Source organism: Manacus vitellinus, unplaced genomic scaffold (genome assembly GCF_001715985.3).
Source record: "Manacus vitellinus isolate BGI_N305 unplaced genomic scaffold, ASM171598v3 scaffold_79_pilon, whole genome shotgun sequence".
In the NCBI taxonomy this organism is placed as follows: domain Eukaryota; kingdom Metazoa; phylum Chordata; class Aves; order Passeriformes; family Pipridae; genus Manacus; species Manacus vitellinus.
In genome coordinates this window covers 1450998-1475693 of record NW_021940812.1, presented here as the reverse complement: position 1 = coordinate 1475693, position 24696 = coordinate 1450998, and the positions used below count along the sequence as shown (strand labels likewise).

Here is a 24696-nt window from a genome sequence, read left to right as displayed (position 1 = left end):
TGTGTAAAATGTCTGTATACATATACACCGTAAATGTATACATTATATGTCTGTAAACATATACATTAAATATATACACGAAACATATATATGGTATAAACATGCACTTAACTATTTTGTTTTCTGGGTTGTATCATTCTAGCTAACCTTGACAAATTTCTTACACTGCACACGCAGTCCAGGCAGCTTAAAAAGAGTTACTAGTGTAAACTCAAGTGTATAGAGAGTACTTGTTACCTGAGATATAAAAAAGTGCAACATTTTTAATGCAATAATCACTTAGATATTATTTTTTTCGTATCTGTATAAATATCCAGTCATGGTAGTTACAGATGAGAACATACAACTACATTAAAAAAAGTTAAAAGATACCAGACAACCAGAACTTTTGGCATGTACCAGTCTGGCTACATCAAACAGGATCTTCCAGCCTTCAGGTTCTTCCAAACTCTTCATGGTGTGGGATATACACTCCCACTGCAGAGTCACTTTACAAAAACTGGATTTGGGGATTTTGTTTCTTAATGGGAATGAAAATGCTTACCTGCTATGAAGAAAGGATCTCTATCCTGAGGAGGTGGAGGAGGGAGTGGTGGTGGTGGTGGTGGTGGCCCTCTCCACTGGTCCTGGATTGGCAGCCTTGGGGCTTGGGAGAAATTAGTAGGAACTGGTCCGGGTGTATGCTGCTGGAAGTCTGGGGGGCCCTATTTAATAAGGCAGAATCAAAATTAAGACTACCATCCAGAAATTTATGTACTGTCTACTATAACTTTTTTCCTCTTAAAAATACAATTGCTTTATGAACTATCTCCTGCACAAATTGACAGCCCTTGCCGAGTCATTCCTTCAAAATGGAAGATATATTAAACTTGAGTACAGTATCTTGAAATGAATTCACAATGTTTTAATAATCACTAGCACCACAGGAATACCATTTCTTCTCAAGCTTATTGAAATCCATGCAATTATTGACCTTCTTTCCCATTAATCCAAAAAAATCTGAGTGTCTACTTTAGAAGACATTCCTGACATTTATCTTCTTAAACCGTACCATTCTTCATCATCAGTTTAGTACAATGTAACCTACAGAAAGTGAAGCAGCTTTACTTATAAAAAAAAGGGGGGGAGAGGACAATTTACGGTATTCAGAAAATTAAAGAAATCATCTTTCTAAAGGAAGTAAGAGTGTAACATTTCTGTCTATTGACAGCTTAGCATCTGAAGCATTATAAGAAAGAGGACAAAATTTTATTTCCTCCAGTAAGATATAGGGTTTTTTCTCCTCCCCTCCCCCCCTTTTTTTTAATGTAAAGTGAACCTTTGCATACTACAGGAAGGATGTTAATCCAAAAGCAGAACTTTGAAGAAGACATTTATTGAGTAATCCACACAATCATTTTTTACTTTTATATCAAACACATTGGCAACCCCTGATATACAGAATAAACTGCTTCATTCTTAAGCATTTCCTTATTATGTGAGTAAATCAAGTAAGTCATGAAAATAATCTACGAACATTCTTATTTTCCTCTTTATAAGGACTCTGGAATCAGTGGTGGTATGTGTTCTGTCTATATGTGACGCTCACCTTGAAGCTTAAAATTTGCCATTGCTGGAGACAAGCTTTTCAAAACAGATTTCAGACCAAAAGCTCCCTGATAGACTGAAGTATGGTCATCAGCAAAGGGTCAAACAACTAAGTTGCTGTGGTTTATCATTTATCTGTTGAGCTGCCCTCACCAAGTCGGTCTTCCTCTATCCTATTTGTACTGCACAAACACTGACATTTTAGGAAAAGAATTTCTCACACTGCAAAATGGGTATTTGACCTGGAAACTGAAGTCTATTCACTAAGTAGCACAAGACAAAGCTGCTTCACACCCTTCTACCAGCACAATACAACTGGGATTGGCCAGGCCCAAATATCTAGATGGGAGGCACTGAGGAACAGAGGTGTTATTAAATCTGTGGCCTTCCTGAAACCACCTAAATGGGGTTATGTGAGATACTGAGACATCTTATTTGGAAGCAAGACTGCGACTACTTATTTTATGTCATTATACAGCCATCAACTGTAAATACTTTATCATTCCTAGATATTAAAGGGCCTATATCCCCTTGTCAGTGTCACTGTGGGTATTTCATTTAGTGGAAAGACATTATATTACACTCAAGCATGACACTCCTCATAACATACACACTGTTTGTAGGAGGAGCTGCTACACTTCCGCAAGTGAACAGTTACCACACACAATATTCTTGCCACCTCGGAGCTGACTAACACCTTTGAACTTCACAGGCTGTCTGCAAACAGCAGCAGTTGGAGGAAGATGGAGCTATTTGGGATGAAAAACCTGACATTTATTTGTCCCATAAAAATCTGTTCAGGTTTAGCTGAACAAGGATGTTCAACTGCATTGCCCTTCCCCTGTGTTGAGCAGGACAGCACTGGCTGCCTGCCAAAAGAGCAACTGAACACAAACCTTGAAGATCCAGACCCTTTGCTCCCAAAAACATACCTCTAGCACCACCACACATAGGAACTGCCAGAGGTACTTTCAAACAAAGATTAAATGCATTCCCTCACCTCAGAAGCCTTGATGATAAAAGGCTATTTCTCAAACTCCTGCTCTTACAGCCCTTCCCCACGTTGCACATCCTCGAGGGAGGCACCCAGCAAACCAAGTGGTATTCAGTTATTTAGTTATTAGTTTATCACTGGATAATGCACAAGGTCATTGCAACAGTAGCATGGGAGAACCCGGTTCATCAGGGCAGTTTCACACAAGACGGTTTTTATCTTGCGTCTTATTTACAGCACGTAACCACATCCACATGTCGCAGCCAGGGAGAGAACACGGTCTTGACACACAACCTGCTTTTTCTTATTTTCAGGGTGCTTCACTTGGAACCTCTCAGATTCTTCACATTTTTCCCCAGACAAAATACATGCCTACATATACCTTAGTCATTTTTAAAATAGGCAGTGAAAAACAAATTATGTGGAAACCTACTGAAACCCAGGCTAATAAATCCTAAGTATCGCATATCTGCCACCCGAGCTGAAGCACTGGCAGCAGCAATGATCTGGCTGGGCTTGGTTCCAAGCACCAAATGGCTCTGCAGTAATCACAGTCTCCTCTACCTGCTTCTTCCAAACTCAGTGTTTTCTGCCCCGGTCCAATCTCTCCCCTGTCAAACTTCAGTTTTAGTGTGAGGCTCAAAGGTAACAGGCTTAGGCTACAAAACAAGCAGGGATCTCACCTTCTATGACCACATTTGTAACCCACTCTCAAGCATCTTCCCCAATATTAATTCTTCACCCAATCTGCCATTTTGTTCTCCTGATCCTGCTTGCTTCAGATATCTTCTCTCATCCCCATCATGTCTTTCACTCTGTCTGCTGGTTCCTAATCCCAGCACGGACTCCCAGCTTCCAGATTCCAAGCTGGTGGTCTTGTGCTGTGGCAGCTGGTCAGGAGCTCCTATTTGCCCCCCCCAGACCCTGACTTCCTTCCTGTAGTCTCACTCCAGGCCATTTCCCCTCTTTTTCCTAGCAGGGAGACAGAAGCCAGTGAGAATAGGCTGAAAAAGATCCTCTACTTGTACTTTAAATAAACAATTCTTTGTACCAGCTTTCCCTCTCCTACCAACCTTGTTATTAAAATCAGATCTACCTCCTGCCAAGGCAGCCCTGAATTGCAAATGCATGGAAAGTCCTGTTGAATTTCACACAGCTCTTACATACTGAAACATCCTCAGTGCAGCCAAACTCAATTTTCTTCCTTGAAAACTGAGCAATAATAAAACATTTCTAAATTAACTCATTTGGGCATAACAATATTTTTCCACAGTTTCAATTTTGGCATAAAAGTATTTGGAAAATTTCAACCAAAAGGATTCAAAATGAGGCCAGCAACTAGCACAGGATCTTGATTTAGGCCATAGAAGTCTGTTAGTATTACACACACTGAGAGCAGCTTTATATTTCCCATTATAAGGAAACTTTAAACCTTTATGAAATAAGATTTGGGTAAGTTTTAGAACTGAGTAATACAAGGTTATTTTAGATCTAAGAAAGCTCACATTTTTAAAAAAATAATGTTACAAAAAGTTACACAACCCAGAAACCAGCAAGATATTTTACTGTTAAAAATACAAGCAATGGTAGTTTCAGGCTCGCTATGATCTTCAGTATCAGAGGTGTTCATTCAGCTTAAGAAGCAAACATTTACTGTCCTCTAAATACTTTCAGTGATTTTAAAACAAAGTAACAGATTATCCAAAAGGTGGTGTCAAAAAATCCCAACAAATGCTCACTAAGATACACTGCGAATTTTTTTTCCTCTCTAGTTTTATTAGCTGTGTATTTCATACAAGTACATCCCACAACATAAGTTTGGGCTAAAATAACTCCAAAACAGTCCAACAAAGAGCAAGAAGAAAATATCCCAAGCTTGGACCTCTTCCTACTTTTTTCCACCCCTAGCAGTTAAGAATTCTGGGGGGTTTTCCACTTACTTTTTTTTTTAAAGTAAGATTAGTAAGTCCCTCACTGTCAGGATCCATTAGTGCCAAACCCACGACCCTTCCCCTTCAGGGCACTTAGTTTACACACAGTGTTGAGGTTTTTGGAACCTACAAGTTTCAAAACTGGCAGAACTCCAGAAGTATGGCTGACATAAATCACACCACAGGAAAGCTGCAAGATACACAGACACTGAGTATTGCTAACAAATACCTACTTATTTGATTGCTGAGCAGTTTCTAACTTCATGTATATGACATTTTGAAGAACTACTAAAATATGACTGATCACATTTCTTGGCTGACAACCAAAGGCCAATCATGCGAAATTAATTGCAAAGACATTTGTTATTTGCTGAAAAACGAATTACCAATATTTGCTTCTAAAAAAAAAGAAAAATAAATTAGTTTGATTCTCTTCCTTCTTACAGCCAGAAAAAAAGACTGGCCTCCACTTTTTTCCTAAACAAGCTTTGCTTCTACTATACCTAAAGAATAAAATAGAATTCTGCCCTAAATGACAGTAACGTGGGCAGGCAGAAGGTTGCATTTTCAGATTTTACACTGCTGAGATTTTTCTTCTGAAAAAGTTTTCAGGATAATTCCAACAGGAATTCGATTGTGTGATTGATTCATTTCACACACTCCATGTGAAACTAAAACTCTAACATTCAACTAGAGCTACTGCTTCCAGACACAAATGAACTTTTAAGAAAATATGTGAACCAGGATGAGTACTTTTCTGAGTGATGTTTGTCTATTTTTCTGAAATGCCATTACAGTTTTTTTCAATTTAATAGAAATATAATAATATTACAATTTCAACTTTTACTTATGCCAAATTCTAATTGTCCTAAAACCAGTACCAAGTAATGTAACAGTTCTCCATTACTTAAAGCTTTTGAGGGTGTGCTTGGTTTTTTGGGTGGTTTTGTTTTGGTTTTTTGCTTAACAGTAGTTAAACTACAATTTTAGGAGTGGATTATTTTGACATTAGTGTTAAACTCTACATTCAGCAAGAATTTGTTGCTAATAACCCCCAAGTGCCCTCTGGTATTTGGTAGAAAAGACCATACAAAGCTACTTAACTTCAAAAATTAATGAAGAGCAGGTGCAAAAGCCAGGTTTCATAATGGTCTATTTTTGATAAAATAAGCATACTGTAACATAGTTGCATAATAAATCTTTATATGCACAGTAGTTGCTCCCATTTTTCATGGTTTTGGTATCCGGACAGTTTCAAATTACACCCAACTATTCAGTACACATATCAGCTAAGACTCTCTACAAAAAAATCATTTTAACTATTACTTCACCATCATTAAATCTTTTAGCAAACTTCCCTACTCAGTAAATCTCACAGTGGTGAAAATACCTATTTTTAAAGTAAACAGGCTTCAACCTAAAAAAAGAAAACTGCAAATTTGTATGACCAGCCGAGGCTACAGGGTTCTACATTTCAGTCCAACATTGGGGCCCACTCTGACACTGGGGGAAATGACAAAATATTTATGTGCCTTTCCAGTGAGATCCCACAAGGCTGGTTCACATTCATACAGAAATGGTTGCAACAGCTGAGTTGCCAACTGTCCATATGAGAAAGACCCAGCAGAGCACATATGGTAACTTTTCGGAGGAGTGTCCTCTCCTTCTCATCCTTACTGGATAATACACTATTATTAAGAGTGATTATTTAGCATCATTATCACATTGATTACTTAGAAATGCACCAAAGTGCAAGGAAAGGCTCTTCAAATGGAATTTTTAGCTAGATTTAAAGCTAGTTGCACAAAGAACACAGAACCAGGAAACAGCAGATGTTTCTCTTGGTACATCTGAAGCGAATGTACCCCAACCTACACACGCCCCTTCCCAAACCACCACCAGCACAGCAGCACTTCTGAACCACCACCTGCAGACAGTAATGGTAACGAGGAGTTCAGAGACCTGAGAGAGAAACTGCTGTTCTGGAAAGCTGGAGGGCTCTGGAACAGCCTCTCAGCAAGGCTCTGTGGGCTGCAAAGGGACATAGTCTGACCATTCCTTCTTTTCTTCTCTGAAAACCAAAACGTGTGAATGCGTGAACACCAAAAGCAAGGTACTGATCATCGAGATTTTTCTTAAACTACCGAAGAAAGTAATTTTTGGTCTGTACCTTTTTCTGTTTTAAAGGAGTGCTCTGAAATCTGTATAATTCATCCTCATGCAATTTTACTTTAAAATTTTTAAAAAAGGTGGTATGTAATAATACAAGAATTGAGGTCTAGAAGGAAATTACATTGGAAATAAGACTTCTGTGTGGATTTCCAAAGAGACCACAATCACAGACATTTTAGAAATAGTTCAAAGGAGAAGGTAACAGCACACTGAAGTGCTACTGACAGCTATTTTGTCTAAATATTTAATTTTGTGAAGTTTACCCTTAAAAAGAAAAAAAGCATACCAACTCTTCCTCCCACACATCCCATAATTTACAGCACCTCAGACTGACATTTTTATACAATTCTGAATGACCGCATGTTGTGCAATTTCCTCTTTTACTAATTTCCATTATTCAATATAGCTAATGCACAACTTACACCTTATCAATCACTTTTTGGGGGGAAAAAAAAAGGCAATGCAAACTTGTGTCTACAATTCATTAGAGTTGTGAATAGCTCATTGAACATGACTTTCACACACTCAGGCAATCCCACCTTCTGAAAGAACACGAGATAAGGTTACTTTAATCCTTCCAAAGAACTGCACTATTTTGCCTTCCTTTTATCCTTTTAAATATCCTTCCTAGTTAAGAAATTAACATTTTCTCTCATACAATTCTTACACAAATTGTACTTTTACTTTTCTGCATCTCTTGTTAATTACATGATGTTATCTCCAATAATCTATTCATGAAGCACAGATAACTTTGGTTACCAATAAAAGGGAAAACTTAGCATAAATTGCTTAGCACAAAGTTAATCTTATAAAGCAAGGAATAAAGAGGATCTAACAGCTATTATATGACTTATCAGCTTCTCTAAAAGGGTCACTACTTTTTTTCATGAGACTAATTAAATACCTTAACAATGTCATTGAAACTTCATGAATCTTTCAATAAAATACACCCTGCCTCTACAACATGTTTTCATTTATTAATCTCACTTAAAATGCAAAGAGCCAGGAGAACCCCATTGACAGTTAAGCAGGGCCACTCAGTTAATTCTTCTTATATGGTTTAAATGCAAAGAATAATGACCACTATAACCTATGACAATTAAAACTATAGCCATCTGTCACAAGATGTTAATCCTCTTATTTCAGCAGCTACTAGACTTTTTGAAAAGCTTTCCTAAAATGCCTACCTTCTGATGCAAGGAACTGACTTTTCATCCTCTTGTGTAGGAAACCCTGCTCCTATATCTTGGATATGGTTCAAAAATTTTCAAGTAGAAATATATATCTATATAATCCACAAAGCATGGGTCCTCATGTTTAAGTTTCACAGTATTTTCATTTACTGTGCACAGCATACAGAAAGAGAATCACTCATAGAATTTTTTTATTATAAAATTTATTTTGATATTTCTTCAAATACAGTTTAAATGACTCAGTAGTGTTCCTCTGATGTCTATGACAATCACATAAGTCCATCAAGGGGAACAGAAACCTAGCAAGCACTGTGGATCTCCCGATGAATTTAGTATAAGATCACTTGATATAAAAATTCATGCCTTAAATTCATGCCAAACAAGGACAAAAATTAAAGTTCATATTGGCCATGAAAGCTAAGACAACAATTGTTATGTTACCCATATGTGAGGCTTTTCAAAGCTTCTGGAATACATTTCCTGAGGGGAAAATGCATGGAGATAGCCAAGTGCTGGTTCAAGTACGTGAACTGCACAGACCCTGGCATTACAGGCAGACTGAGTCTGAGAGAGCTGAAGGTAATTTTTCATATTAAAATGTACCACCCAACTTGGACAAACTTCTCTTTGATATTACACAACTCCCCTAGACAAGAAAGAGTGTTGGGAGGTTTAGGCACAAGTCCAGATCATCAGTAAGAGAAATCACCAATGCCTCATTTTCACTTTTAAGGTCTCAAAGCAGAATTCAGAAAACATGGAAAACCAGTACAAGCAAGGAGAGAAAGGCATGGAATCCTCCTCTTCAGGAGTGGGGTGTAGAAGACTGTGTGATCATTTTTGTTTGGTGCCCTCTAACTTTTTAAGATTAAGGACAATACAAATAGGAATTGGAGTCAGAGTGTAAGGGACGCTAGTGCCATTTAGAATGATGACCTCTCCCTTGAAAGATGAGAATTTCATAATTGTTTTATTTAAAGACAAAATCCTTCTGCGTTTTTTTGGTTGTTTGGTTTTTTTGGTTTTTTTTTTTTTGTTTGTTTGTTTTTTTCTGAAAGATAACAGTTTTAGGGATGTGTAAAAAATTAGGGATCCAAAACCTTTGGGCCTCCTCTGCTCTCAGAACTAATCAGATAAAATTTAACAAAATTCATATATTTCCATTGGACTTAGAGACTTCTCCATGGAAATATTACCACAGTGTTTATTGACCTTGTGTATCTTGGTGACCTGCAAGTCACTGACAGTTAGAAACAACTTTGTGGTTACAACTAAACTGGATCATGAATATTAAATTCAAGATTTCTACATTACACTCCAAGCTTGAAGGTGCAGTTATAATTAATTTAAAAACAACTGAGAACCTTAATGTGACTTGGGGATGATGCTTCTCCTTTCAACAGAAGATGCTCAGGTTGCTACAAAAAAAGTCAAGAATCAGCCAGCTTTATAGAAGAAATTAGAATTGCTGCTAACCTGGACTTTCACCTGTATTAGCAAAGGATATTTCAGACCTGATTATTTAGTAGCCAAATTACCTGATTCACAATTTTTAATTGTGTGAGGAAATCTCATTTATGAGGTGTTCTACACATCTCTGACCTTACAAATATGTTGATGTGAAAATTTTACATACTCAGAGCTCCCTGTGTGCTTGCAGGTACTACTTACGTGTTCTGTAAGAAGGCCTGAACATTTTTTCCTTCTTGGGAAAGAATCCTACAGTCACAAGCCAGAACATTCCTCTAAATTAGTTTATTTTATTGTAAACAGTAGTGACTGACTGTTCTATAATGAATTAAGCTTTTTTCCTTTCACATTCTAAAGAATTGGTAAAAAATGAAGGTGCAGAAGGTGAACAAATACCAGTTTATAGATTTACTTTATTTGTATTGTGACGACACAAATGTACTATATTCCTTTTTAAAAGGACATTTTCTCAGCTCAGTGAAACAGCTAAAGACAACTATACTACCATCTACGACTCCCTAATATTATAGTAGATATATTTCAGTTCTCTATTCAGTGTTTAAGCACTAAATTACTCTTAGTGCATTGTACTCGGAAGGCAATTGTGTATTTTAATTGGATTTCTTTATAAGTCTTGATTTCTTCAAAGTACTTCTTTAACAGTGCCTAATTAATGGCAAAATAGCATATGCATAATACCTTTTGCTCTTTGCCTTGATAAAAATTTGTGCTTTGCTTACAATTCTTTAAAAACTTCAAATTTCATTCATACAAATACAACAAAAAAACAATGTACAATTTTTATCTATATAAATAAAATCTTTTTTACTCTTGAGCACTGGCACAGGTTGCCAGCTTGTGGAGTCTCCATCCTTGGAGATACTCAAAAGCCATCCTGACATGGGCCTGGCTAAATGGTTCTATGTGGCCCTGCTTGAGCAGGGGGCTGGATCAGGTGACTTCCAGAGGTCCTAATCAACCTCAGCCACTCTGTGATTCTGTATTTAGCAGGTGCTAAAGCTGAGCTTGAAGAAAATCCAGCATCATTAATAGAGAGGAAAAAAAAAAATCTACAACTCTGTTTTTAACTCGGCAGCGCTAAACAGCAATCACTTAGCAGAAAGGTAAGTGACAACAACTAAAAAATATAAAAGCACAAGTCTTCTGCTCAATTTTAATACCTACAGAGCATGTGCACACTGGAGCTAGCATGACAAGTTAAAGGGTTACTGCATTTAGAAACCATCTATTTCTCTCTTATTTAATAGCTGTTACCATCATGTTTAGCTGCTGCTGCTCCTCCTGCAGATGGGAATTCATTGATATGATTAAATTTGATGGTATGATAATGTATGGTAATCGTGATTAATCAGAAGCCCACTAGCAAATGGAGGATGTTGGGTATTATGTCACCTGCATTTTAAACTGCATTCCCTCTATGTCAGCCTGACAATACTTGACAGCTGGAGGGATCTCATGCTGCATCTGCTTGCTACTACTTATAGATCTGATAAGAGAAAGTGCCCATCATTCCTTCACTATCTTAAGTGCTGTAATTATAGGGCTTTGCAGTCAAGTTGTGAAAACAGTACCTGTTAAAAACGCAAGCTTTTTGCTGGCTGCTGAACAAGCTCTGTCTCACACCTGCAAGGGCTATAATCTGAAAGAAATGTAATTTGATGCAGCAGTCTCATTCAAACATGATTTGCATGAAATGCTGTATAAAGCAGTATCCAAGAAATGTCAATCAACACCACCTGATACCATGTATCCTGTAAATGAAAACAAAATGCTTCCTACACTACCTGTGATCTGCCACTGCTACACAGCGATAGAGTGAAAATTCCATTTACTGTTACTCATTATAGTGAAGCCATAGCTAAAGCAGAATAATTGTGAGGAAGTAAGAGAATCATTTCACAACTAGCAATTTTTATTTCCATTACCAGTTCGTCTCCTACATGTGTACTGCTGCAAACGTACGAGTTACTAAGTATCACTCTAAAATGACTCTCTGTGCTCAGATGCAGGACTGTTTAGAATTTGTCCTTACTGTGAGTTTTGCAGAATATGAGCTACCATCTTAATAACAGTTGATAGAAAACCTTCACATGTTTCAAATTCACTTATGGTTGAATTTGAAACAACAAGAAAAAAATTTACTTCCTATTTGCATTTCCCACAACAAACCCCAAACACTATTGCAAGGAGTTTTATTTTCAAAAGCACTGCAAATTTCTGCCTCTGTATCCTGCAAGAGGTGGCACAGCCACAGTCACAGATCCACGGTAATCTCATTAAACCAACCCAAGGTTGCTAAAATGGTGGTGTGGGCTGATCCATGTCAGTCCAAGGACCACCTAGGAAAAATAAGTGAACTGTTTTCTAATGTACTTTTTAGAATTAATTTGTAAAATAGTAATATATTCCTTTTTCAGAAGAAAAATTTCAAGCAAGTGGCCATGAAGGACAGCAACATCTGTTTTGAGCAATGACTGGTCACTTGTTTAAAAACCTCTGACAGATTAAATCATGAAGTACTTAAAAACAGTGCCTGAATCACAAACAACACTCAAAAGCTCAGAATTCAAAATAGTTTCCAGAAATGATGAAAAAAATAAATCAAAACTAATCAACTGCCTTTCACAGCATCCATTTAAGACACCACCTCATGTCCTGAAGATCAAGTGGAAGCATTTCAATGAGAATATAAAAAAAAGTTTACTAAGGTTTTTAAGGGGAAAAAAAAAAATCATGCATTCTTTGAGATTAAAGATTATTTTAAACAGGAGTGCTAAGTTCCAAAATCAAATCATATCAAAACACACTGGGAACCAAAAAGACATGTGATGTAGGATATTCACAAGGGTCTGAGGACAAGTCACTGTAATAAAGTCTTAAAAATATTGAATAAAACATAATTCATGCAATACAATTCAGTATTTTCAGACTTGAATCCAACAGTTATGTGAAAGACACCAACCCAGTGCACTAAGGTGTCCTCTTAAAAGAGAAAAGCTCTGTGCATTAAAAGCCACACAAATTAGTCACTAGACACTCAGGTCACTTCATCTTGTGCTTTGTGCCACTTCAGACCATTCCTGACTCCAGCTCTGAAACTCAAGTTGACCAAAGTTAATAAAATGTGTCTATGGGATGGACATCTGCCCGGCTCACACCACACCCAGGGTGACAGGTTAAGGACAGTGCCTAAATCAGAATACATTCCAACTTCCTGAAAATTTTCCTGGCAAAAGGCATACAGCTGCATTGACAGGCTCTGCTCTCTCTGCAGCAGTTTCAGAGGAGAATCTGGGTCACAGAGAGAGGGGAAATGGCCTCAGACATGAGGAATTCCTCTTTTCTGCCTTTAACAGGGTGAAGCAGGTTATCCCCAACTTTCTCATCTCTCCAAATTCCTCAGTCCAACCCCAGTTTTGGATGGTAGGGATACCTCACAATTTCTGGCTGAAGAATGCTGACATCTCTCCTCTGCCACACTCTATCCCAAAGTGGGCATGACAACATTTCTTCCACTTTTGTATGTCCTTAAAAAAAAATGTATGCATGTGCTACATAATATTATTGTGTTAATTAAGTTAAATAAATGGTGTTTGAAGCCAAAAGCCTCTATAAACTTTTCTTCAGGCAAACACTGAAGTATTTCAGACCCAGAATGTGCTGGTGTGATCTGGACCATCAGCATAGCTCCTCGTTTCATACTCTGTAATGATCTGACCTCTATAATAATCAGTTAACAGCAGCCTTCATATAAAGCATTTAGAAATACCTCTTCCATTTTCTATTTAATTTCTTCTTCCCTTGTTCTACCCCATTTTCTTCCCAGAGCACAGGAGTGGAAAGAGAAACTAGCCCACACAATAAACACCGGATGGAGGACAGGAACCACAGTGGTCACTCTTGTGTGACAAAAAACCCACAGGCTCCATATCTGCACCAGGGCATCCACGGGAATTAATAAATTGGTCAGACAACACATGAAAAGTTCAGAAGACACATACAACTAGCCTGTGAATAAAGTCTTCTGTCACCTTACTCTAAATGGATCATTTCCCAAACTAGACTGTTATTTGTGAAATACCAACTGTGATGCTGAGAACTCGGGAGAAGGCATTTTAACCACTTTAAAGCAAAGGCAGATGACAAAAGCAAGACCTTCAGGAGGACTCTGCCAAAGAGGTCTGTTCTTTAAACAGTTTAAAGAAAAAAGGCAGTTGGCACTTGCACAATTCCAGGTGAATTCAAACTACGCTTGAAGACTGGATTACTATGAACTGCAGCCACCCCAAGAGTACTGTGCAATTCAGACAAGCAGAATTCACCTCTTTAACTCCCAGTTACCACAAGTCCACCACATCTCTCAGCTGTGACACACCTCTGATCTATCACTCATTCAGTCCTTATCAGCAGCATATAGCTCTGAAATATCATTCACACTGAGTCACTTTGAATGCTTATAGAGTAAGAGATAGATAACTTCATTGTTTTCTTCAAGATTAGTGTAAATGTTAAAATAACTCTAAGCAGGGAACAGAGATTAATTTCCTTGCATCCTTTCTAGCACTTCCTCTCTAAACATTTCATGGGTTAAGTTTTTTAAGAAAGGCATAATTGAACAATGAACTCTACACTGAAATATTAAAATTGAGATTCAAGGTTAAGGGAATTTAATCAGTTCCCACTCTAAGAAGGTTCAATCTTGATCAACACTACCCTGATGTAGTACTACATTATTTCCCATAATTTAGAACTCACACCATATGTTAACATGCTCATTACAACTTTGTTCAACCCTTCAATTACATCCTTCTGCAGAGGGCTCTAAGAATTAACCATTACATGGTTACAAGTCATTCCATCAGCCCTAAATTAGTAACACCTGGTTTCCAATAGATTTATGACTGGCAATTGATTAGCTCTGATTGAAGCTCTTCCCATGCTGGGAGCACACACAGGCTCCTTGTGCTAAGAGGTTTCTCTCCTAGGTAAGAAGAGAACTCAGAGGCAAATTTTTCCTTCAGTTATGGCACTAGCCACTCCTGGTCTTTTCCTTGCCAAAACTTCATTACTTCCCATGTTTCCACCTCACAGAAACCATCCAGTTTAAAGTTAAAGTGGAAAGCAGACTGCAAATATTTAATTCTAACCACACAGGTTTTGAGAAACAAAGTCATCAGAAAAATCAGCTGACTATTATCCTTTGATTATGCAATCCTGAAAACAAGAGCAAATTCAAGTCATTACATATCCAGAGATTCTTTATACAGTGAAGAAAAGGATGAATGAACTATAGTTTGGAACAAGTCTTTGATCTTTTTCAAATGGCTTGTCAAAGTTGTCTAACCATTGCTGTATTGCTGTAAGTGAACATTTATACATAAACAAGTGAATTCTAATGGCACAAAGGCATCTGACATGTAACAGAGCAAAAAAGGTAGTTCTGCAAGATAAAACGTTAGTCAGAAAGTAAATTTGACTTCAGCTCAAGAGCTAACATACTACATTTAATAAAACAAACATGAGATATGTACACAGTGACACTTAATTCCTAATCCTAATATGACTGATAACCTATGCAAAATTTATAAAGTACTTCATAAGGGAAGTCCATTTTATACCCACTTTGCAACTCAGTGAGTCATGGAAAGATGAAGTAACTTTCTCAGGGTCATACAGCATGTTACCAGCTGAAGCAGAAAAAACCCAAACCAGTCAGGGCAACCACCAAATGACACTGCTGGATCCTCTCAGGTTAGACAGCCCTCCTCCTCCCCCTTATGAAAAATTAATTACAGTGACTCTTTTCTGGTGCACTGCTTATATAAATAAAAAGGCAGCAAGCAGTGAAGTTTTTCCTGCAGGCTAAAGGAGCAAGAGTCCTTCCAAAAAACATTTCATTTATTTTATTTCCTTCTAAAAACTGTTGCATACAGATTACCTAGGTCTGCAGTACTTCTTAACTTACGAAACCAAAAGTGAACAGAATTAAAATCTAATTTCACAGTCAATTTTAAAAAAAGTTAATTTCCAATTTTTCTACACTGATGTAAACACACTTCAAAGATGCCAGTTACAATGCCTTTGCAGATATTCCGTATTCTCCAATTGCTTTTGCATCTCAAATTGTGTTTATTGGCAAATCAACTTAGTGTCAAAGAAAAACAAATGCAAGACACTTGTTTTCATAAAAAAAAAAAAAACAATTAAAATTGCTTTTAAAATGTAAATAAGGTCTCTACATAATACTAAAGGCTGGTGAAGAAAATTTCCTCTGAAAACCACAATACCTTTAACAGAAAAATAGCTCCAGAAACATTTTATTGAAGATAAAATATAACAGGAATTGACTTAATGAAACTGCTGTTTTACTGCTTAACCTTTTAAGACTTCACAGAAGAAAAATGGCAATTCAAAAACTCAGTTTCTGTACAAAATATGTTCATCACAACTCCTCAGCTACATGTCCTGTATGAAAAGTATTCTGCACCAAAACCAACCAGGTCTGCCACAGGGCAATCAAAAGTCACAGCAGGTTTTGTGAAATCTGCTTCTTTCAAACACATCTGATCTCTGTCCAGTAATTTACTGTGTGATACTACACAGATGTTCAGACATCTACTTTCCTCCTTCAACACTGCACTCATCAACACAGGATAATTTTTATGTGTTTTATGTATTTGGGAAGCATAGTATACAGGTCTTTGTTTGAAAATATTTAAGGCAATATTGCAACCTAGGTTTTCTTTTGCTTATTTTGATACTTTTCAAACCATTTCAACTCGAAATCTGGGATAACAAAACTGAAATTATGAGAAAAGTTCTAGAAGCATGGACTCTTTCCATTCATAGAGCTAGAAAAAATATGAAGTGAAATTAGCCTAGTGAAGCAGCTAAGTGTCTTGTTCGTTTTCCAAGTTAGAAATGTAAGAGAAAGCAAGGTCATGCAATGCCAGTTCCATTTTTTATTTAAAAAGTGAGGGCATTGAAATGCCTGAAGTAATGATAAAAATGATTGCTGAGTTTTACAATAAATATATATTACTGCTTTTTAAGCTTAGGGATTATTTCAAATAGCCTTTTATTATATCAAATAAAATAAGGATTCTATTCATACAGAAAGAGTCAAGTAATAAAATGAAGCCCATATTCCTTAAGACAAGATGCATTCATGCCTCTCCCACTGGAGAGACTGGTTCAACAATTTTACAGTTAAACAGAATTAATTCTACTCTCAAAAATCCATTGACCTTAAGCTTTTAACAAACATTTTCAACTACAGAGTGTATTGTCAATATTTACAAATCCTTAAAATTATATTTCACTAGAACAGCTTTTATTTGCTATATTAATATTTCCTTGCAAATGTATGCTTATCCATATCAGAGAGTAAGAAACAGCTGCTACTCACAGGAAATCTCTGGGGTCCTACAGCGGGTCTTGGTTGGGCAGGAACTGGCAGCAAGGGCACTGAAACAAGAAGCACCTTTTAACACCATTTGTTTTACCTAACAGTTGTTGTTATTTCCAAAAGCAGTTGCAATAAAAAGACATGATTAAAATCTGCTACTTTTACCCTCACATGTCACAGCTCCTACAATTAACTTTAAGCAGCCATTCCCTCCCCTGCAACGTGCAACAGGGCAATTAGGATTCTCCTAGTTAATTTACATAATTTAGTTCTGCATTTTCCAGAATTAAATTGCTCCTTGTTGCAGAAAGAAAAACTAGAATTGTTATTCAGCCAAAGACATCTCTTAGACAAAGCTGACAGAGAATTCCATGTTTCAAGCAGAAGGATACACGATTCATTTGCCTTCTCTACTTCATGCCACTCAACATTTCCCAGTTATCTCCCAGTCTCACCACAAAGCTCCCACAACAAGCATGGACATGAGACACAAACTGGTATAAATCACTGCTCCTGAGGGTTACAATGAGGCAGGCAGCTGCAATTAACAGCACACAAAAACTATTTAACCTGGCCTTGCCACCACAGTGTTTGTATGTAACTGATCACAGAACTGGAGATCTCAGATGAAAGACTGTTATTCAACAAAGAAAAGAATTAGGAGACCCTTTCCTGAAAACTAACTCCAAAACTAGTATTTCAGGAGGATTAGCATGGATGACTTGCCCATACAACTGCATTTCAAACACCAGTCACAGAAAACTATGTCCCAGAACATTCACTTAATGTTATGGCACAACACAAAAAGAGCTACAGCTGAATCACCCTGGGGACTGATCTGTATTTGAATCCTCAGTACAATGACAGATTTCCCATTTTCCAGTGCACTTTTTATTTCCTCTCTGAGTTGTCTAAGTGGTTAAAAACACCAGTGTTCCCATGTTAAACAAAAGGCCTAGAAAAGTTAAATAAAGCACTTCAGACAGCACCGAATGTGTTTGCTCATTTACTAAAAACTTTCAGCACATTTGTTCTTTCTTCAATTTGTTTTTAGCACTTCTGAAAGTGACAGGAAAACGTTTTCCACAGTGAAACACTGACTTGTAGACAGCTACTGTGTTACACTTCAGAGTAAGAAAAATGCTAAGAAATGCAGCTAATTTGAGGGAGAAGTTGGGTGCATTTCTCAACACAGGAGTTTGCTAATATGCCTCAAAAGTCCATTTTTCCTTGGGAATTGAGGCCCAAGAACCAATGCAGCAGAGGCTGTTTTTAGTTCATGTTCATGTCTGGCTTCTATCCACTTTTGCTAAGTACTTGTGGTTTGCTGGGTCAGAGAGTGATGGGGTAAACTAATTGCAGCCATCTTTCAGCAGGGGAGGACTGTGTGCAAGCTTCATATCACGTTACACGAGAAAATGAGTTGAACGGTTTCATCTTGACTTCTAATGAACATCTGTCCATATCAAACAGCCATGGCCACCTGGAAAAAACTGACAGGTTGCACCTGACAGACCTAGTCCTAAAACAGTTCAGGTATTACAGGTCAGGGAGGCACTGAGAAAAATAGCATACAGTGGGAAATGTAGAGAAATGTCAACTGAACAGAGCACTTGAGCCTATTTCAGTATCCTGCCTCTGGCAGTAGCATATATAGAGAGATATATTTATATATTTTAAACAAATTAATTTATTACTCATGAAAGATAGTAGTTCAAACTCTGTGTCCTTTCAATCCTTGGACACTTGCTTCAGCAGCAAAGAAGTCTCAAATAAGCCCTCATTTTCCTGATGTCAAATATTCCATAGGTCTGAAAAGTACGTTTCAAGAATAATACACAGCATGTTGTAAGACACTATTTTAAGAAGATTAATTTGGCTCTTGCTGTATATGTGCTATAGCTTCCAATGCTATACCTGAAATGATGAAGAAGCACTTCCCATATTGATTACTTAGGAGAATTATAATGTGATTTATAATGTGATTTTTCCCAAGACACCAAACAGTTTTCAAAAGGTAAACAGCACACTGAGCTGCCATAAACTGCTCAATTTTGGCAGTGCCACAGCATCCTTGAAATAGATACTTGTGATATAAACAGTTAAGGGGAAAAAACACAATAGCTGTTATCACAGGCTGGATCAGTATTTCACAGTCCACCCATGTACAGCCCTCCAGCATTAGTGAATTGATCATACTGAAATCTGGAGATGCATTCAGCAAAAGTTGCTACTTACAACTCAAAAGCAGTTTACAGGATAGGACACAAAGAAAAGGGAAAACTCGTTGTATGGCAAGTAAGCAACTAAAAGACATGGGATTCAAATGCCACAGGAGGCACAACTGAGCACTAACTGCACAGTACCTGCAGAAAGTATTCGCAGAAGCTCATGTTTTAGGGACTTGACAGACTGAGTCCTTAATCATTTATGAAGCTTCAAAGACTAAAAATAGTACAAATTCATTTGAAACAAAACTGACTTGAAAGTAACTATTTTTTTGAACCAAGATTCAAGGTTGGGCAGGGAGATGGTGGCCACAGTAAGAGATTTGCCTTTGTAACATCAAAGGAATAAGCCAATGATAGGATTCTTCAAGAGTGCTTCTACTTCCTTTCAGGCTGAAGCAGCTGTCTACTAGAGCTGTTATATATGGTATTTTATTCACATGAAAATTTCATAACAATTTACAGGAGGTTTGAGTCTATTTTAGAAAATACTGATACACTCGACGTGCTTCAAGACTAACTCAAACCAAAAAGATGTTGAAAAAGTGTATTTCTGTGATCTGCAGCTGGGAAAAGTGTCCCTGGAGCTGACAATTAGAAGTATGTTAGCTTAATCCTGCCATAAAATTAGAGAGGAAAAAATGCCAGTCTACACTAAAACATGACAGCACACCATTAAAATTACCAGAACCTAAATGTGCATATCATGCACTTCTAGACATGGCATTTTTAGCTTCCAGGCATAATGTTCTCAAAACCAGAATCCCAATAAACTTTGCACCTATCTGACTGTATCCTCCAATGTGTAAAAACCTTCATGTATCTGGAAATATGTTCAGTCAAGAACAGGTAGGCCATCATCAAGAACATGAAGTCAATCTGATCTTTCATAGTTCCTGTTACCCTGAAATAAATGATGCTGTAAGTGAGACACATCCTTATGTTGTCAACCATCAGTCTCTGCCTACTGGGGCTTCAAGTAGATGGATTAAATGGAGGAACACTTTTTAAGAGGAAGTTTAGAATGGCATTCTCTACACTGGAATTTCTATCTACCATTTGCCTGCAGTGACTGCTTAAAAGTTCATTTTAATATGCAAATAACATTGAAGATTTCAGAATTATCCTCATCTACCTGTAGAAGGCTCCTAATTTCAAACACATTTTCCTTAGGTGTGCAAATGTATACAAATGTATAACTGTACTGCTGCAGACTAAGAGACTAAGATGACCACTACTCTCAGTCACTGCAGAAGACTCAGCTTCCAATACATGCTCTCTAATCAAGAAGATTAAATTTCTACAGTGAAATGAGGATCTGCAACTGAAGACTGAAAAAGAGACTATGTTCAGGATAAAGCAAGAGACCTGCAACAGCCACAGTACCACAGACATAGTGGGAAGGTTGAGACATGCCTGAAGCTGCCCAGTAATGTAAAAAAAATCTCAGATAAAAGAAAGAAAATACACAGGTATACTTTTGACATTAGTCAAAAGCACAAGTCCTCAAGAGCCATTCCCAGCATTAGGAGGACACTTGCTCAGCTAGAGACAGAAGATTTGTTGACCGTTTCACAGGGAGAGAGAAGAATAGTCTAAAAGCAATTTTTGCTTCTCACAAAACAGTAACTTCTACTTTGGGAACGTTAGGAAAATGCACAGAAGGCATAAATCCAAGAGCAAAGGATCTTTTGGAGTGATTCCAGATAATCTGTCTTGATGCATAATTTTGTGGAAAGCACCACAGGGAAAAGCAAAATAAGCTCTACAACACAGCTACTACACAGCCATCTGTGAGAAGCCTAATAGATCCCCATATACTGGCAATATCCTACCCTGCCAAGTTCCTACTTTTCATTGGTTAAATAAATGAAGCAAAGATAGCACTGGCTTGGAGTTCTGCTGATTTGAAGGAGCAAAAATACAGAAAACCTAATGGTAAATATGTATAAATATGTATATATCTAATATGTATACATTAGATTACTTTATCTAATCCCAACAAAATCACAAAACAGAGCTATGCAGGAGTCATTTCTTATCCTCTTAGGGATTAAACACTTCCTAAATAAGAAGTAACATTACCAGCTTTGCTGAAAGCTACCCTAAGAAGTCTAGCCCACAGAGTGTTTGTGTTAACTTACAGAAAAAATGTACTTGCAGGCTGTGAATCAAATAATTACAAATCTGGTCCTGAAAGGAGAACTGAGGAATGTATCTTGTCAAGGAAGGACAGCAAACTGGTACCTTTCACAGAGCAATTACAGCACAAGTAGTGCCTCAGTACCCTCTCACTGAAACAGGTGGGTGGTCATTCTGTGAATGCTTGGCTGAAGCTGGAATGAAGTGGGAAATTACAAACTGCAGTACTTACCTGGTTTTGAGAACTGACATCTATTATTTTTAAAAAGCACATTCTCTTTCCAGCTTCCATTTTTACTGCTCTTGACAGGTTTTACATTAGAGCAACAAACATAACAGCTGAAAAGGCTTTGCTATTTTAGTTGGTGACAGTCCAACAACATTATGTCTTACTTCAGGCAAAACATTTGTTTCCAGCTTAAAGAAAACAACAGCAGCCTGAAGCACATTTCCATGCAGTGATAAACAAACAAGCTGTTGCATCTCTGGCAAAGAATAAGATGAGTCATTCTTGCATGACTGGAAAGGTGCTCAGAAAGCTCACCTTGTACAGGTGTCACTACTGTCCCCTTGAAATGTGGATTTATGTGTATGTTCTTCGGTTGCTGAGGTGTCACTGGAGGTGGAGTCATCATGATTCGAGGCGTTTCTATCGGAGGGGGCATATGTAGCCCTGGAGGAGGAGAAGAATGATGCTGATGCTGTAAAGGAAGCAGAGATTGTAACTGTTGCTGCTGCTGCTGCTGTTGTTGCTGCTGCTGTTGCTGTTGTTGTTGTTGCTGTTGTTGCTGCTGGAACAGACTCATAACAGGTTGCTGGTGTGTTGGAATTAACCTCTGTGAATGAGTCTAAAGTCAGACAAAAGAACAAAGTCACCAGGCTTTAAAGTTAAAATATCCTGACATAAATGAGCACAAAACCAAGACACCTTTGGAGAACAATTAAGGCCAATTATGAACAGAAAAATTTCTTTCCCTTTATTAACTGGAACTGTTTAGAACTATCAGCATGGGAAAGCAAAGGAGCAATCAAAGACATTCATGTGAAGGAGAGCAGAGAGCAAGGAAGCACAGAGGGCATGCAGACAGACTCACTTATTTTTATCAGTGAAACTGCCTAGTTTCATATGGTAGCATTCTGCATGTTACTGGAAACTGTCATCAACTGCAATAAGGTACATGTGAAGATCACTGGAAATCTGAGTCCAGGTATCAGAACAAATCCACTAACTTTTGTCTCACATACAGAAGAGCATGAGACAACAGACCTAGCACTAGCAAAAAAAGTCAAAATACAAATTAAGCTAGATTCTTCAGTTATCAGTGCAGCAAACCTATCCATACTGCTTGAAGAAAAAACTACTTTAAAGATACCTTTCAAAGGTACCTTTCCTAGCACGGAAGGAAGTCTCTTGCTGCTCAACACTCATAAACAAATGGCCAAAATCAGTTCTAATAAAAAAAAAAATATGTTTCTTTTCAGAGACTTTCTTCTGCCTCTGAACTCACTGACGCCACATATTAGTACTATCCAGTAACTTCCAAAGGGTAGTGAAGAAGAGCCCCAAAGAGCCAACCTTTTAGCAACAAAGATGTCACACATTTTTTTTAGCAGCCACATACATAAAAAGCAAAACAGCTACATAGTATACACAAGAAGATACTGTGACAAGCACAAAAAATGTTTACAACATTTAAAATCAAAATAGCTAGCAAAGACTGCAGCAAACCAGAAAAGTAAATTATTCAACCTTCACTGTTTTAAAAGCATGAAACATTCTACTGCAGGGCTCTCAACCGCTGAGATAACACCGACTCCTGCCAGTGACCAGCACTTAGTTACTGCTGCTGGAAAAAATCACCTCTGTTTAATACAGACGACCTTGTCCTGCAAAGACATACACAGGCCTTGTTCTACAATCTCAGTTACCAGTACATTTTATGCAAGTGAACAAAAATAAGTGTGGGCTACCTCTTAAACCCACATTTGCTGGAGTTGTTGGGGGTTTTTTGGATGGAAAAAGTCTTTTAGATTGACACAAAGCACAGGGGAAAAAAGCAGCAACAAAGTTTAACTTCATCTGAAATCCCAAATAATAATTTATCTACTAGGGAAGTAATGATTACCTTCCTAGGATTTTATTTACCTCCATGGCTGACAGGCAAATAGATTTTTTTTATTTTTTTTAAGAAATGTCACCAAAAACATTTCTTGGACAAAAACCAAGAAATATTTTACAGAATAATCTTTTTTAAACTATATTACTATTACAGAACATGTTTCCATGTCACAGGTAGAGGACTTCTCAGAGGAATTAAGTTATTCCTCCGTTCTCAGGCAAATCAGCAGGTTAAGTCTGACTGTGTTGTACGAGTCAAAATGCACTTTACATTTGGAAGCACATACTTCACAATCATCAAGTTACACAAAGCCATCCTGCCTAACAGAGAGCAAAAGGTCTACACTGGAACATATATTCCACCTTTGCAAAAATTCACAGTTTAGAATGCATTTCTCCATAACTTCCTGAACGTTCAAAGAACACTAAGGATTAAAAGGTACCATTGTTGATGGCTGGTTTGGCAGCAGTGCAGGCCTGTGATCCTTCATTCTTCCCCTATCATTATTGTCTCTCCTTTGTTCTCCCATTCCGTGGCACATAATGGAGCCTCCTCTTCGCCCTCCTCTCCTGGAGCCGTATCGTCCCTGTTTGAGCTGCCTTTCCCTCTCCTCAAACTCACGTAATGCTGCTTGGGCTTCTGCAGAAAGCTCTGTTAAGAGAGAAAAGGGGAAAAATATTTTAGCTTTGCACTGAAAAGAAGGAAAATACAATGAAAAGAACATTGCTAGAACTATAGAAGAATCCCTGCACTAGGATAAAATTTGCAGGCACTTTGATCTCCTTTAGGTGGCATGTTAACATTTCATTAAAGACATCTCTAAAAGGAAAAAGCACAGATATTAGTGTCTTTTGCACAGGCAAAAAGCAGCAGATAAATGAAACAAACATGAACAAAGAGGTTTGGTTGTTTTGTTTTTTAAGATGGTATTGAAGTTTGCCTTCTGCTGTAAGAGGTGGCTGTAGCTTCTCTCAAAGTTTTATTGCCTTAAGCATCTCACTTATCTGCCAAAATGTCAGGTAGGACAATGAAACCTCCAGTAAACTTTACTGTAAAGGATCTGTTGAGTCTTACATATAAACAGATTTTATCCACCAAACTCTTCTGCACATTGGCCTGTTCCAAAGAAGCACTTTCTGATGGCTGAACTGAGTTTCCAGTATGTAACTAATTACTATTTATTTTATTGTATGTGGTTTAAGACCCAGTTGTACTTCACAAGTGAGCACAAATTGAAATCTGTACTCAGCTCAAGACAAACACATGGCTGCTGCTAACACCCACCCAACTCACATCACAGGTAAACACCAGAGAAGAGAGGGTACTCAACAAAGACTGACAAATTTCCTTGAAATCTTGGACAATGCTGACAGAATATTAAGAGAAAAAGTATTCAGTAACAGACCCAGGTAATGAAATTACTTGAAAAT

At 37.6% G+C, this 24696-nt stretch overlaps 1 protein-coding gene across 1 annotated transcript in view; it reads right to left on the bottom strand.

The window, feature by feature from the left end:
* RBM33 (RNA binding motif protein 33) overlaps positions 1-24696 on the bottom strand; it is a 103583-nt gene that overhangs the window by 44546 nt on the left and 34341 nt on the right. Inside the window, 4 exon segments of the mRNA XM_025896360.2 lie at positions 545-704; positions 16777-16835; positions 21691-21847; positions 23709-23917. Coding sequence (XP_025752145.2) covers positions 545-704; positions 16777-16835; positions 21691-21847; positions 23709-23917 — 585 coding nt within the window.